Source organism: Falco peregrinus, chromosome 10, assembly GCF_023634155.1.
Source record: "Falco peregrinus isolate bFalPer1 chromosome 10, bFalPer1.pri, whole genome shotgun sequence".
In the NCBI taxonomy this organism is placed as follows: domain Eukaryota; kingdom Metazoa; phylum Chordata; class Aves; order Falconiformes; family Falconidae; genus Falco; species Falco peregrinus.
In genome coordinates, this window is record NC_073730.1 from 8,840,674 (window position 1) to 8,857,880 (window position 17,207).

Consider the following 17,207-nt stretch of genomic DNA (forward strand, 5'->3'; position numbering starts at 1 on the left):
AGGCACTTAATCTGCTGTTGTGCAGCTCAGTTCCCTAGCATACATAAAAGCAGCTACAGTTTCCCATCATTCAGGTGTTGTTGTTGTTGTTGCTTTTAAACCAGTGTAAGCAACAAAATTGCTTTACTATTGACTTCTACTTAAAATAGTAAAAAGAAATGAAACAACATCCAGAACAGCATTTAATTAAGTAATTAAGTTTTTGTGCATTTTTTTTTTCCCTAAAAGGTCTTTTCATTGTTTAGCAGGCAGGTAGACTCCAGTCTGCCTAGGCTTCAGGTTTTTTTCTGAGTTACTGCTTTTAAAGCACATCCATATTTTCAGTGCCTCTATGAATTTTTCTGTAGTGTTTATACTGTGGAAGGTAAAGGGAAAACTGTGGAATCCAGTATTTCGGTATGCTCAGCTTAGAAACTAGGATTTTCAAGTGTGTAATATGCTTGTAGTGCTTTACATATATTAAAAGATGAAATTTGTTTTAGTTGGAGATATGAATGCTTTTGCCATTTCGGCTTATGTGGCTTTTAGTCTCTGACAGAGCATGCAGAAATGCGTGAATAAGGCCTAGCTATGGAGAATCTTCATCTAATTTTCCCAGCACCCTGTAAGAGCAGAAGAAAGAAAAGAACTGAGCTCTGTGCTGGCATTACTAACATAATGACTAAACTGCAGGGACATGTGAATTAGTAAGTAAACTCTTAACACTCTAACCTCAAGTAGTTAATAATTATTCCTGTACATGCATCCTAAACTTACCCTGACCGGTCTGTGTTGCCCTATTTTGTAAAATCATCATTGTCGCTTGGTTAAGGGGGCAGTGAAAGGGCTCCTGTCTTTCTGGTATTTTCCCCATTAATATGTTCACATAGTATTACTAGCTTTAGATAGACTTCTAGGTTTTCATATAGGTACCTTGTCTGCTCAAGAGCAGTTCTTCCTCGTAACTTAAGTAGCACAACAACAACATCAAAAATTCTGGAGAACTGAGCTTCAGCCTAATTTCATGTTTCCTAGATGCCAAGACATACTTCTCCCTTTGGGAAAAGCTGTGTATTTCTTGTTTGGGATTAGATGCCAAGACCTTTAAAATGCAAGCTTTAATTGTTTTGTTACTTTCTTTAAACTTTGTTCCACTGTTGTTGTTTTTGGTGGTGAAATTCCAAATAACTTTATCTTTTAAGCCACCTTTATCTTTCTGAACTAATTTTAAAAAAAGAAAGTAAAGAAAACTACTTAGAGAAGCACAGTGTTCTTTTACAGGAAGCAGATACTGGACTGATTTTTATCAAGTCCATAATTATCTAAAATGTTATAGAAAGTAATTAGAGGACTGTATCAGGTTCTTGCTGCTGTAGCAAACTTAACTGATCTCTAATCCTAAAATCTTTCTTGACTCTTTTAAAAGTAACTATTCTTAATCTTATATTACTCCTTGGGAGGGAGGGGGCACTTCCTATATAGGTGTGCAGAGATGACGGCAAGATATTTTAGTAATGTTTTGGAACTGGCTGAAAATCTTTTTGGAATGTGTGTGTGATTGGCAGAGGAGGTTAAAGCTTCATTTCGCTTTGAGTCTCTGCACTAAGGGATAAAGATTGGCAGCTGAGGCATTTGTGCACACCCAAGTAAGAGGAAAATTTGACCACTCATTATTGGGCTTAGACATGTCATGTCATGGAAGGGAGCAGCAGGATTTGATTGTGAGGAGTTATCAGGGGCCCTCCAACATCTGAAAGACCTGACACATCTGGCTAAAGAGCTGTTACCCCTGTGAATATTCAATACTAAGAAATGTATCTCATGAGGTGTGGAGTGGTTTTTTTAGAATTTTGTTTACTTCCCCTTTTTTAAAAAAATCCTGTGTAATTAGTACAAAGCTATTTTGTAGTGACCTGTTGACCTGCTTTAATCACTAGCATATTTTGATGGGAACAGTACAATTCCTAAATGGCTTTACGCCATTTGCACTTCCACATCCATGCAAATACTGTACTTTACTGAAATCTTGGAGGCAAAGACAAAGGTTTTAATTAAATATGCCAACTGACAAGTCAGTCTTTAGTAGCTGTGACTATTTCCCTGAGTTTGATAATGTGCAAAAAAACTAGTAGCATAGAATGAGTCAAAATATGGATGTTAAAAATAACATCCTCTGAAGGACTCTGACTTGTTCTTGGCTATCCTGCTTTGAATCTCTTTTGAGACTGCCCAGCTGCGTTTCAAATGAAATGGTAAACGTGGCCTGTATCCAATAAATTACATACTGGCTAGAGGAGGGGGAGGGGTGCAAGTCTGTACCTTGTAAATATTTTGAGGCTCCAAGGTGCCTTTCTTCTTGCAGTGAAAGGCTGATACTCATTACTTGTCCCAAAGTGGTTCATTGGCAGTCTTGTAGGTAGGGTCACAATTTTTATTGTTATTCTTCATTGTGTGTTTTCAGTTCAGTTGCTGCTCTTCACTGAAGAAAAATGGTATATTCACTGTCTTGCTGAATATAACCAAATAAGCATGCAGTCTTTGTTCTGTAATAAACAGACCTAAATTCTGGAAAAGCATCTTTGTTTCATATCCAGAAGTCACAACTGAAAAAAAAAGAAGTTTTTGTCTGACATCAACCATGCTAAGCAATCCAAGTGCAGCTTGATACTCTCTCTGGTCACTGCATTTGGCCCTGGCCAATTCCACAGCATTAGGAATGTCTAGTGTCAGATCTAAACAAGACTTTTGTGCCTTTGTTATATCTAGTCTCTGAAGGAGCTCAGAATAGAGAATGGTTTTGGAGAAAATAGTCCTGCATGGGAAGATGCAATTCAGTGAGTTTTTGGAAGGCACAGGTGTGAACAGGGGACTGTTAACTGGGAGGTTATCTGATGGGGAACTTCAGGTTTTACCAGGCAGGCAAGACAGCTGTGATAAATTAGCTGAGCCATTCAGAAGATGTATGTGGGAGAATTCCACCTGCTCTTTTCCTGGATGTTTGATGTGAGGGTCTGATGTCTGAATTAGGGCAAAAGGCATGCCAGTTCTTTTGGTATTTTCTGCAGCATAAGGTACAGGGAGCTCATTCTTTCTCACCAGACAGCATTTATTTTAAATGCTAAACTGTTGTGGTATTTCAGTAGTTACCCATGAGTGCAGAGAGCTGGTCTCTCACTTTCTTACTTAGGATTCCTTTTCAGGAGGAGGAATGCATTACATATGCCTGTAGTTGTGCTTTTATAAGGATTTTTCCCTGTGTGTCTTTAAGATGTAATTGTTGGCAAACAGCTACCTGGGATGAGGTTTTTAAGGCTGTGTTAGTGTTCAGTAGTCTTGGAGCAACATGGAGTTCTGTGTAAGGTACATTAGTTCCATTTCAACTTTTAAACTTCTCTCTGCAAGTTTTGCCAGTAAGCATGCTGATCTGTAGTGATTTGTCATGTGTTACCATAATTTCTTGAAAGAGGGCTAGTGGGCTGGTGGGTTTTTCTTCCTTTGAGTTGGTATGTCTTAATTTGTGTTAAAAACTATTTCTTAAGCATTCTAAGTTTTTGTTTCACAACTTTCAGTATACTTCCTAGTGTGGGGATTCTTTGATCTGATACATCAGCAAGATTAAATACTTTTTGCAGGAGATAATAGATACTTTTAAATGGTTCTGCTGAGTAAGTTTTGGCAAGGTGTCTTGTAAAGTGGGGGTAGATTTTCTTAACCCCAGGTGTTTGATCTGTGTCTCAGTGCCCCAGGAAAGCTAAGACCCTTGTGCCCGACCAGTCTGTCAGCATCCTGTTACAGGGACCCTTCACTGAACGGTCCTGCTGGATCGGAGGGCAATTCAACTGACATGTTCAGAGAAACACACCAACAGCATTAGTGGGACCCCTCGGCAGGTCGGCCCACTTTATTCGAGTGTGTTACCTGCTGCCAGTGGCTGCTAGTGCTCATGAAGGACTAACACTAACAGTTTATGGAATAACACTATTTATTATAAAATTGTGACAAATTAAGGTTCGTGCTTGCTGGTGATAGGAACTGCCTGCAAAAACAAACTTGAAGGGATAGACAACCAACACATCAATCACTAATAACAGCTAGTGTTGGCTATTTAGCACTCATAAGACAAAGTTCTTACCCAATAGGTGTACCTATGGAGGAGAAGGTTCAGCCTGTCAACTGATCCCAGAAGTTACGATGGAATCTTCCCTAACTTCTCCCCTCATTCATTCACTTTTTATACTTTTCTTTACTCTCAGGTGGAGCTCGAGCGGCTCTGGCCCAAGATTCTTTTAATATTCGTTGGTGTAAAATTCTCTTGCTTCTCATTGAAAGATATAGCCAATAAAAAATATAAAGCACATGCTCAATGAGGGGATGGTCATACCTTGGAGGTAGGTGACTTTGGTGGGATCAGTTTCCTTAGGTGACCCTTGCTCATGATAATCATTTTATCTAAGGAAAATGATTTTGCCATAGTTGTTGGCTCAGCAACAGACATCTCTTGTATGTCCCGTTTGATAGCTGCTATGCAGCTTATTGGCTGTACGGTACCATCAAGTTCCCTGTCCTGCAGGGAGCCGAGCAGAGCCTGGCTGAGGTGTTTCCACTCTGTTGCAGCCTCCACTGCTCCTCTAGGATGGCAGGTTGAGTTGCCTAGGGAACCCTGGTGGAGTAGATCCGGTGGGTGCCAACCATCCTGAAAGTGGCAACTGCAGTTAACCCTAAAAAGGTTTCTGTAATACTACAACTTCTGTAGTACCCCAGTTTTCTCTAATTTCCCTCTCCCTCAAGTGATTTTCCCACAGACGGTGATGACTTGAAACACCTGAGAAAGTCTTGAGAGCTGAGTGGGGTTTTTTTCTTTCTTTTTTTTTTTTCTTTTTCTTCTTTTCCCCCTGTTGCCACACATTCTGTATAACCTTAAGCAATCTCTTATTCCTCTTACTGTGCTTTCTTCTGGCTATGGAAGTGAAATAATTACCTGGACTTCTTGAGACTGGATAGTATGTTTTTTGAACAGCAGTGACGACAAAAAATGTACTTAGGTTTTGGGTGAAGCCTTTGTTGTAGGTCTTCTGAGTGTTAAAAATGCATTGCCTGCTGTATACATCCCATTGTATTATTTACGTGTTAAAGTATCCTGGCTCTAGGAGGGTTATCTTCCTCATTTTGAGAACTCTTTTTGGAGGGGAACTTGAGATTTTTTTCATGGTCTTGGTTGTTTCTTTACTAAAGAAATGGCAGATTAACATTTTGAAAGTCATTATTGAGGTGGACATTTTTAGATTGAGTCGTATGTACAATACCCACATTTGTTTCAGTTCTGTTAATTAGAACATTAAGCGGAGAGTAAATCATCATAAGGTTTAAAAGACAATTCTGATACTATTTTTTTTCCCTGAAGTCTTACAGATGCTTTCTTCTATTGAAGTTGCTGAGCTTTAATGCAAGTGTCTTTTGTTGTGAGACTGCTCCTTAGGCATACCCATCTTTTATTGCCATCTGGTGGCAAAAACAGTCCTCTAACAGAAAACTGAAAAATTTATAAAAGAATTATTTCAGCTAACACGAATGATCTTAGAGACTTCATCAGCAGGAAGGCGTTTGGCGGCCTTCAGGGACGAAAGGTAGAAAGGTGCCACAGTGCCAGTAGTAGGGGACAGACTGGGCACTTTGCAGGGAGGAAGGGAGGACAGTGGCTGCCATTTTCTGCATCCCATTCTGTGGCAGCTGCTTATTCAGATGACGAGCAGGGATGCTGTAGAGACCAGTAAAAATGTGGATGTGCATACCGTAAAAGCTAAAAAGTGACATTACCACAGGGAGAAGGTGGTAGTGACTGGTGACTCCTTCCTGAGACAGTGGAAGACTCATCGCCCTAACGGGACTGATACGCTGCTGGTCTCAAACCTGAATTTAAGCTGTTAGTGTAGGGCTGCAGAGGCTGCAAATCCTCCTTGCTGCTGCTGTCTGCCTGTGCGTACTACTAACAGCACCTGGAGTAACAGACTGCTGAGGTCTGGCAGCGTGGGTCTGAGGGCTCAGGCAGTTCTCCCATCAGCACCCTCAAACCAGGTATGGGCTTCAGGTCATGTTAGGACAAGTGAATTGTAGCCACGAATATTTGTTTTTACAAATGGTTTGCCTGGAAGGTTTTGTTTCGTTGTTCTGAGGCTGATGCTCACTGACATCAGGGAAGATGGAGTTCCCTCACTGAAAGACTGGAAGGCTCTATATTTGCCCATCTTCAAAAAGATAATAAAGAAAAGCAACAGAAGAATCAGTCAAAGTTCACTTCTAGGAAAAAAAAAAATTGTAATTAGTTATTAACTAATAATCTGAAAGGTACTTGAGATGAATAGCAGCCAACACAATCAAGTGAAAAAAACCCATCAAGCTTACTTTTTTATTACAGGGTAGCAGGTTTGTAAATAAAGGGTAGGTGTCTTACCTTGGATACAGTAAGGGTTTTTCAACTGTCTTGCATGTTTGGGGGTTTTTTATGTATAGTAAACAATCTCAGGAAACATGGTCTGGAAAGGACTCTTATAATATGCTGTTATAGTTGTTTACAGTGTGGAAGTGACATCCCTCCAGGTCATGTTCAGTTTTTTGTATTACTGACAGGATGACAGAACAGTGTGTTTATTAAGTTTATATTTGGCAAATACAAATGAGACTATGAAATATACTGGTGGGCAGAACTGGAATCCAAATTGCTTGCAAAGGAAGAGAAATGCTGCAAAAGCAGGAAGAAGTTCAGCTGGGATGAGAGCTGTTCCTGTACTGAAAGGCTAGTATTTGATTAGATAGCTAGTTTTCAGAAGAGAGGACCTGGTGCTCACAGTGGATCTCTTAATAGAACACAACTCACTGATGTCATGCTGTTGTAAAATACAGAGGTAAATATTGTACAAGATGCAGCAACAGATGTGTAGTCCTAAAATTAGTTCTTCCACTCTTTTCAGTCTTAGGAAGATCTTGATGAGAGGTCTGCCTCTGTCGCTTTTAAGACAAATGCCTGGAGGATAGCTGTGCGAGTGATTGGAAGTTTAGAAAGCATCATCTATAGAAGGTGGTTGAAAGAATGAAGATAGATTTCTTCTACAAACAAAAATTTTCAAAGATGTGAAAGACTATTGCATCAAAAAGAATACTTTTCCTCCCTTGGTTTGAGTGTCTACCCTTGTAATTAGCCATTTCATTGGTCCTGAAGAGCATGACCTGGTATTTTATGCTACTTACTTTCATCAGATCTATCATATTTTCAATTTTTCTAATCTTCTGCTACGATATTCTTGTCATCCTCTGCATTGACAGGGTTTTCTGTGTTTTCCCCTCAAAAAATACCAGGGTATTTCTGTTCTTGTAGCCTTGCTGCTTGAAGGTTAGAATCACAGAATCGTTTGGGTTGGAAGGGACCTCGGAGATCCCCTAGTTCCAGCCCCCTGCCACAGGCAGGGACACCTTCCACTAGACCAGGTTGCTCAAAGCCTCATTCAACCTGGCCTTGAGCACTTCCAGGCATGGGGCATCCACAGCTGCTCAGGGCGACCTGTGACAGTGTCTCACCACCCTCACAGTAAAGAATTTCTTCCCAATATCTAATGTAGATCCACCCTCTTTCAGTTTAAAGCCTCTCCCCCTTGTCCTGTTGCTACATGCCCCTGTAAAATGTCCCTCTCCAGCTTTCCTGTCAGCCTCTTTAGGTAGTGGAAGGCTTCTATACGATCTCCCCAGAGCGTTCTCTTCCCCAGGCTGAACCACCCCAACTCTCTCAGTCTTCATAGGAGAGGTGCTCCAGCCCCCTCAACATCTTCATGGCCCTCCATGTCCTCCTTATGTTGGAGGCCCCAGAGCTGGGCACAGTGCTCCAGGTGGGGGCTCAGGAGAGCAGAGTAGAGGGAGAGAATCACCTGCCTTGACCTGCTGGCCATGCACCATCGCCTGCTGGTGATGCAGGCCAGGACACAGTTGATTTTCTGGGCTGTGAGTGCATGTTGCCGGGTCATGTTGAGCTTCTCATCAACCAACACCTTCAAGACTTTCTCCTCAGGGCTGCTCTCAACCCATTCTCTGCCCAGCCTGTATTTGTGCTTGGGATTCCCTGACCCACGTGCAGAACCTTGTTCTTGGCCTTGTTGAACTTCATGAGGTTCGCATGGACCCACCTCTCAAACCCATCAAGGCTTAACGTGTTAACAGTGGAATGCCTGACTTTTGAATATTTTGTCTTCAGCATGTTAGCAAAGCTAGAGCATTGAAAAACCTCTTTTCAGTGAAGAATGATTGGATGATTTGCTAAGGTCTAAATAGATTTATTTAACTGCCTTCACTTCCATCATCAAAGAAAAGGTGATGTGCTTTAGCTCATGATGTTTATTTGCACGATTTTAAATCACTCTTTTGGAAAGCATTCTGAGGCTTTGTGGCATGATTCATTGAAGCTCATAACACTGTTGTTGCTTGAGTGACATCTCCCCAAGGGACTGGCAGATAGAAGATGCAGTAATAGAAGGTATTCTTCCCTCCTTTGCTATATATGTTTAATAAAATGTTTGCTATAGGCCTGCAATTTAATGAACTACCCTTTTGGAAAACTCCAAGCTGGAGACATAAGTCTTCTGAGTATGCTAGACTGGATGTCACCACAGACTTGGACCGACTTGAAATCAGGTGGGGCAGAGATCTGACTTCAGGTCTCTCATCTTGGTAAATTCCCAACCTCTAGTAAGAGGTTATTCTTTATAGGGTAAAACCTCTGGGCTTTGTCAGACTTTGAAAGGTCTTGGGTTCAGCCTGATGTGGATCAAGGATGTTTTAAAAAAAAAATATCTCCTGTATTTCTAAGGGATGTTCCGTGTCTCGTCACATGGCGTACCTAACTCAGCTCTCTAGCTTGGAGACAAATTTATGAAAAATCTCAAGTGTGTATGTAATTTTAAGGGTTTGAAAGCAACAATGTCTGTTTATTGCTAATAACCATGTAACATTGTCTTAGACTAAATCACAAAACCATAGGGACAAATAACTCACAGGAAAAATGAGGAACATTTTCCAAAATGGTATCCCATAACACTTGTTTGTGTGATTTGTCTAATATAATCACAATTGAAGAGATAAAGAATCACTTAGGACATTTGTGGTTGGATGCACTGAAGAGAATTATGCTATTAGGAAAAAAAAAAAGAGAGATCTTTTTCATTCTGTGTTATCCAAGGTGCTTTGAATGAGTCTGGGCAAAAAAAATAAGGTGTTCTATATGCAAAGGTAATATTTTAGTTTTTCATCTAATTGTTCTTTCTCTTAACATAACTTCAATTTTATACAGCAAATATATATCTGAAAACACGACATTAGGCAGGATCACTTTTTCTTGTCTGGCTTCATGTCCATTCCTACAAAAGCATAAAAAAAGTGTTTTCCTAGTATTCTTTTGTGTATGAAAGCTGAAAACTGAAGATTGCGTTAAAACTTGTGCTTATGCAGTCTGGCTAAAGGCATCATTGCCAAGAACAGGCTCTGGGCTGAAAGGAGCCAAACAAAGTGCTGCTTGTTCATTTGAATTTTTATTCTGTAGGCTGTGTGTGGCACCACAGGTTATGACCCGTTGTAAAGTCTATTCCTTCAGAACTAGTGGGACCACAGATGTCACGGAGAGGAATGAGCTACTGATAAATGTTAACACAGCTAAAAAGGAGTGAACATCTTCATTTGAATTACCTTGAAGCCATTTCAGATTTGGACTCTTTCTGTTACTGAGTGTTAAGTGAAACAAAGAGAAAAGCTTCCTTGACTATCAGCTGAGTCAGTCAACTGGTTACAACTAGGCACCAAGTATTAACTATTGAATTTTGAAATATTTTTCTGAGAAAATTTGATGAACCACTGAAAAAAAAAAAAAAGTAACAAAGAAGAACACATTTTATTTTATGCCAGGAGCAGTGCATGAAGAACTGGGACAAAATAAGAACTACTTATTGGCTCTTTTTTTTTCAGTAGGTAGCTATTTTCCAAATCTAAGATGACAAATTTTACAGATGTGAATTCTCAATTGTGCTAGAGCAACTGAGATATTTCATTTTTGTGCACCATTTTAACTTTTACTTTGAAATATTTGAATATTCCTTGGTGTCTTGTTTTTGTTTTTTTTTCAATGAACAGTTGACAATGGAACATACAAAACCCCCATTTGTTGTCATTTTGCTGCTAGAGCTTAGAAGGCATATGAGATACTCTGGCATTTTTAAGTTGTCAAAAGTGAGATGGTGGGTTTTTGTTAGCTGCTCTCTTATGTTTGAAATAAGAGATGTATTATTTTTGTCTTAGCAAAGGTGGGTTTCCCTGTCCCTTGCACTTTGAATCTGGAGGGATTCTGGTGTTGTAGCATAGAAAGGCTGGTATTTGTTGTTTTCCCCTCCTCGCTCTCCTTTTTTGGCTCTCAGTTTGCTTTAACTATTGTCATAGTTTCATGTGTAGTTTTGACTATTTATTTATTTAAACAGCTCTGTCAACAATAGTCATAGAGTGACTTTTGGGAAACATACTTTAGTACTGATACATGAGGCCCAGCTGTATTCTTGGATCAGGTCTCCTGAGCTGCTTTTCTTTCTTTGAGTACCAAGCAAGCTCGTTGCCCTGGTGTTTGAAAGCTTTTTACCAATAAATGTTTTCTAGGGAAGAAACATCTAAATGGAATTTTGAGATTAGGCCTTGATCACAGGATGAAATAAACTGGAATGTACACAACTCTGTTCAGCCTTTCTCTGGTCTTACTGCTGAGACTCTGTGCAGACAGGGGGTGAGCTGTCATTGCCATTAATGTCATTTTGGATTACAGCCTTGCTATGCTAGAGAAACGTTTCTGTTCTGTTTTGAAGGAAGAAACTATCCGGAGGTGTGCTTTTGGTTATACACCTCTAGGGCAGGAAATCCAGAAGGTTACAATTAGTATCAGTATTTGGATTCAAGAGTTGAAACAGCGGCCTAGTGTCAAGTTCAGGTCTAACAAATTAGACTGTATCTATCCCTGATTCCTGGTTGATGCCCCTTTAAGGTAAGAGGGCAAGTTGTACGATATTGAAGACTTAGGAATTAATTGTGTTCTCCATCTTCAGCAAAATCACAACTATATCTATGGAAGGTTTTACAAACTTCTTAAGCATGGTTCAGATTTAGACTCCAAGAAGATTTTAGGAAATGAGTTGTGTTAAAAACATTACAGTGTTTTTAAGTGATCTTCTTTTCATTACGAACTTGTAAAAATGCACATAACTTTGTTTTTGAAAACAATTGCTAATAATTTTTCGTGATACTTGAATTAATTTTCTTCAATTCAGTGATGTATTACAGGCAAATGTAATCAGATGAGAACTCAGAGTCTGATTCACAATCTGTTCCTTATTCTACTAATGTGAACGGTATCTATTTGAATCTTTCAGGTTGTTCCAGAAGATGACATGCTAAAGATAAAAGCCAACTGTTGACATCCAGTCAACTTGACTTCTTAACTAACCCTTTCGTATCGTAGGCTGGTTTTCATCTGTGCAGTCATATCTATAGCATATGCTCATATATAATGCTTTCCTGATATCCATGATGACATGCTTTTGTGCACACACATCTGAAGAATACTGGGGGCTTGAAAGTGGGTGTCCACGCCTATAAGCCTGTGAAATACAGAGTTGCTATTGATATTTTTCACAGAGTATGCTGAATTTCTACACTGCAAAGGGAGGAAATTTACTGATTTTGATGAAGTTCGTCAGGAAATTGAAGTAGAAACAGATAGAGTAACAGGAGTGAACAAAGGCATTTCTTCAGTTCCTATTAATTTAAGAATATATTCTCCACATGGTAGGTAAAATCATTCTACTTTATATTTCTGTCACGTAATGTATTCTGTAGCTGTCTGTCTAGCTATCTCCTTTTGTCTGTGCTGTCATTGCTGGATCAGAAGTCTTCTGGGATGAAAAAACTTCTGAGACTGAGTTGAACCAAAAGTAGATAAGTATCTGGAAGAGTCCTCAACTTCTCCTGTGTTAGGAAGCTCTGTGGTGGAGGGCTGTTACCAGTAGAGCTGGGAAGAGTGCAGCCTCTGTCCCATTTAATATTCTCTTGATTTAAAAATACTCATTCTGCATCACGATGAAACCAATCTCTCCCCCAGTATGTATACCATTAGATAGTAGCTCAGTAGTAAAGACAAATAATAGATGGGAGACTTAGTGGCAAAATTTCCTTTTGCCACCCTCCAGATGAATTCCCCGATTAAGTGATCTAAAAAGTCATTATGTCTCCCTGCCCTATTGGATATTTATTGTTCGCTGTTGCTAAAAGTATATTTAGACAATAATGGTGTTTGAAGCTGCTTTCTGTTGTAGACCCCCAGTATAGATCAAAGCGAGTTCCTCTGGTTGCCATCTGCCCAATTTAATGAAGGCAGGCTAGAGAAAATATTTGGTATTGAATCTATCTTGGATAGGGGAGAGAAGTGGTATGTTTGGCTGAAGCACTTTATTTTTCTAACCACTTCATCTGATGTCTTCATTGTGAATCAAAGGACAGAAAGATTAAAATAAGAGGAGAGGTAATTAAAGAGATGCTGAACCTCCCTTTGATATACCATGAGCAGCCTTGGCTCTAAACATATGCCCCTGAGCCCTTCTCTGCTATGCAGATGTGACATAGCCAACTGGAGAGGAGCTGAACTAAATGCCCTGCCTCAAAGCTTTTTTGTTGAACTTGCTGACTCCAGGAGACAGTGAAAATTTCCTATTTAATGCTTTTACTTTGTTTGAGTAGGATCAGTCTTTTAGTTCAGCAATTTTTGTCTGTATTAGCCAGATCCCAAATATATTTGTGGTGCTTCCTTTCTAGGAATCTCATTTTTCTCATGTGTCTAAAGGATACCCTGTTACCCCAGTGCTGGTTTAACGAGCTAGGATGCTTCTAGTTGGCGTTGTGGCCTGTACTGGGGAAATCATGCTAGAGCAAAATAGGTTTTCTTAATGGATAAACTTTTTCACGCTTCTTACTTTTCTTAAGAAAAGTCACAGAGTGAAAAAAAACCAAACCCAAAAAACCAAAACAGCAACGTACTGCAAAACCCCTTAACAACAATTTTCCTAATTAAGTTAGGCTAGCTATTGATTTTTTTTTTAAATTTCTTAATTAGAGACACTGTTGAAAGCATGGTCAGAGGACTTTATTTTAAAAAATAAAATAATAATTAAAGTGCCTGTTTTGGGTTGATTTGAAAGATGCAATGGAAATGGTCTGTTGTCTGTACTCCTGTTAATAGAAAAAGCTTGGAAAGCCATGTTCATTTTTCTAAGAGCCTTCAAGGATATTCAGTATAAGTATCATTCTTCTATGCCAGTTATAACGTTCAAAACATTAAATAGCGCTAATAAATCCAGAGATGAAAGACCAACAGGGAAAGCATACTTTTCAGATTGTCAGGCATTTTGTTTGAACCATTGATAATATTTATGTACCTATGAAGGTAATTATGTGGGGGTTTATGTGACTAAAATTGGTCTATAGCCATAGATGTGTAGATCTCTTTAGGTGTCTTGCATGCTAACCAGTTTCGTGATCCTGTGTTTTCTATATAGTGTTAAGCCTAACCCTTATTGATTTGCCGGGAATCACTAAAGTGCCAGTAGGGGATCAGCCTCCAGATATTGAACAACAGATCAGAGACATGATAATGCAGTTCATCTCTCGAGAAAACTGTCTGATACTGGCCGTGACTCCAGCTAACACTGATCTGGCTAATTCTGATGCCCTGAAGTTAGCTAAGGAAGTGGACCCTCAAGGTAAGCATGATTGAACGTAACCACATTTTGTTCTCAAGTGTAATAACAGAATTGGAAGTAATAGACCAACTCTTGTGTGAAATATAATTCATAATATAGGTCTGTGTATACACTTTCTTGTATAGGCTTCGACATCAGAGTAACTGTTTGTTAGCTCAGTATCATTCAGGTAATGAAGCTGTAAATGTATTTTTAAAATTTTGTTACTGTCTCTTAGAAGCAAGTGGGGCAATGCCTATCTAGAAATTTTTGTAGGACTGTTGTGATTTAACTCCAGCTGGCAACTAAGTACCGCACAGCTGCTCGCTCTATCCCAGCTGAAACCAGGACAAGTACCTAGCAAAATGGACTGTGCTGCTCGTCGGATTTCTGGAAAAATGCATCATAAATTTGACATGGTCAGATCCTAGGAATGCTGAGCCTTGTTAAAGAGATTTGAGGAACACATTTCCGCACAGGCAATGATTACCCCTTCTTTTGCAGACATACCAAAACTTGTAGTTGTAGCTGGTATTGTGTGATGGAAGCTTTGAGAATGTCACATATCTGTTGTATAATTGTAATATGCAGTTGTTCTTCCTGAACATACATGATTTTTCACTGTCTTTTTCCTCCTGTTTCCACCCTGGTCAGGCCTTAGGACCATTGGTGTGATCACAAAATTGGATCTGATGGATGAAGGAACAGATGCAAGAGAAATTCTAGAAAACAAACTACTCCCTCTTCGTAGAGGTGAGAATGTTCAATTGCCTACATAATTTGCAATCCAGAAGGTGTTTTGAGATAAGGGTGGTGTTTGGGAGTCCTGAAGGTGAATCAAAGGTTATGCTGGACTTGATAAATTCCTAGCTTTCATCGTTATCTATTCAGCAAACATAAAAAGTGGCTGTGCTAAAAATATTCCGCAAGTAAAATTATTTTTTCTTTGGACTTGGAAAATACACCACATATTCCAGAGGAAGCAAGAAATGTCAGCCAGTTTTCTCTTTTGTACCAGGTTTCTTTCTCTTGTAATAAAAGAATCTTTTTTTTCTTTGCATATGACCAAAGCAAGTACCAGAGCTTTGGTGGTCTCACTGTAAACCAAGTTTTGACCCCTTCTAGAAATTTTCCATGTAGTTGATCTGGCAGCTACTACCACGGTTGCTCATACTGTTAACAATATCAAGAATTTTGATTCTAGTTATAACATTGATGAGACCACCATCTCTTCCCATGGAGTATGTTGGTCCAGCAAATGAGAAGAATTTTTCCTATATTTTGCTAATATCATACCATTTATCTTTGTGTGTGTGGTTTGATTTTCTTTGTTTATTTTTAAAGTGGTTTCTTTGGGGTACACCAAAGTTTTGGATGCATTTGAACTGGTCATTTAAAAGGAAGCATATTTGATATACATAAACAGGATGAACAGTTAGACACTGCTAATGTCATTAGACTACTTGTAAACAATATCTGAAATGCCTAAATTGGAAAGTTTTGTTTGAACTGAGTTCAGTAGTTCAGGCAATAGCTGTATTGACTTACCTGTTGGTTTTGTGTTGTTTTTAGGTTATATTGGTGTTGTAAACAGAAGCCAGAAAGACATTGATGGAAAGAAGGATATAAAGGCAGCTCTTCTAGCAGAAAGGAAATTCTTTCTTTCCCACCCAGCTTATAGGCACATGGCAGATCGGATGGGAACACCATATCTCCAGAAAGTTCTAAACCAGGTAAAACATGAAGCCTTTGTGGTGAAAGGCAGCTTTTATAATGGTAGGAATAGGACCAATATAAAATATTTATTAACATGAATGTTGGTCAGTGAACCTCACTTATTCTTTCCTGCTTTTAACCTTTTTAATTTTCACAACGTAATAAACAAAACTGTATATTACATGTAGCATATGAAAACTTACTGTGAGATATAGTTTCGGACTTTTACTGAAAATTCTGCGCTCCCCTGTTCTCTTGACTATTGGATATGAATGTAAAAAATAAGATTTGTCTCCAGTCCTGGAAGTATACCATCCTGTTCCTTAATTATCACATTTCTTCTAGTTTAACAGGATATTTAGAATTCAAATTTGAAAACTGGGGGGGAAGACATTTTAAAAAGTCATGTATCCAGAGTGTTCTCTGTGTGTCTGTACTTTAACCTCAAAATCTACACTTTATTGTAGTTTTTGATAGAAAGTGTACTGTATTCTAATGATATAAATGACAAATACAGTAATCAGAACACTTCATTCACACTACCTTTATTTTTGACCAGACCCTTGGCTTATTTCTGTGAGTCCATGCCAAACCATGTCAGATCACAGCTTCCTTCAGCAGGAAGTAGAGGTCTATTTCCCAGTTACCTGGAGGAGAAACCCATATCCAGCTGTCCTAATGAAGCCACTGCCTACAGCAGACTTGGAGGAGTATATAATTCCCTTCACCGTTTTGTATCTTTGGGTATTACTCTTTTCATAGTGCCATCCCTTAGCTTGAACAGCATGTGACCCTAATGATGATGCATCAGCAAGTTTGAAGACGACAAGATCAAGTCATGCCTACCTCTCTAAAATTGCTAGTGATGCCATAATTTTTTTTTTTTTGTTACAAATTTTGTCAGCTGACCAGTGTTCTTGGCATTCCTACAAGTCAAACTCGATAGCGTTCTTTCCAGTTCACTGTCAAATTGCAGCCTTTGGTCTGGAGCAGACGAAGACCAGGTCAGCCTGGCCTTGTCCATTTTGAACAGCAGCTGGAAACAGCAGAAAAATTATGGATTAAAGTAGGAAACTGAGTGGCTGGCCTGTTTGATTTTTTGCCACAGTGACTTAGCAGCTGTAACTTGACAGCAGGGTTATGGCATGCTCTGGACTTGCTCAAAAAGAATGCTGATGCCATTTATTTGTGCCTCAGAACCAAAGCCTTCAGCAGGATGCAAGAACTCACTTGTATCCTGCAATTTTGTCTGTTCAGGACGTTTTGCCTCTTTTTGTATCTTGAAAGTTCAATCCACATGTCTTAGTTTTGAGACTGAAGCATTAGTGACATATACCTTTAGAGACAGTCCTTTCTGTCCTGACTTGCATCACTTTGTGCTATTAACTTTTTTGGTGAGCTTTTTTGTAAATTTACCTATTTCAGTATAAACTGTTGGTCTTCTGTTGCTATTACAATGTGTAGGGTGTTATATATGGGAAGATCTATTTAAGTTTCGTCCCTAAAAATAGGGACCTATAAGTGTTTGTGGTTTCAGGTAATATTTTAATTTCTCTGCATCCACAAGGTGGTGCTCCAGGGAAATGCCAGCTTTTGAATTTGTGCCTGTCAGTCTGCTGAATAACTTTTTATTTTGATTTTACATATTTTGGTATATAACGTTCTTAATTCATAGCTTGTCTGATTGGGGTTGGGAAGAGGGTTTGCATTGTA

General features: G+C 39.1%; 1 protein-coding gene across 3 annotated transcripts in view; it reads left to right on the forward strand.

The window, feature by feature from the left end:
* The window catches only part of DNM3 (dynamin 3), a 187,147-nt gene that overhangs the window by 17,605 nt on the left and 152,335 nt on the right, over positions 1 to 17,207 (forward strand). For all 3 annotated transcript variants that reach the window (XM_055815066.1, XM_055815064.1, XM_055815065.1), the window contains exons 3-6: positions 11,683 to 11,832; positions 13,596 to 13,799; positions 14,433 to 14,531; positions 15,351 to 15,511. In XM_055815066.1, coding sequence (XP_055671041.1) covers positions 11,683 to 11,832; positions 13,596 to 13,799; positions 14,433 to 14,531; positions 15,351 to 15,511 — 614 coding nt within the window. The remainder of the gene's footprint in view (positions 1 to 11,682; positions 11,833 to 13,595; positions 13,800 to 14,432; positions 14,532 to 15,350; positions 15,512 to 17,207) is intronic.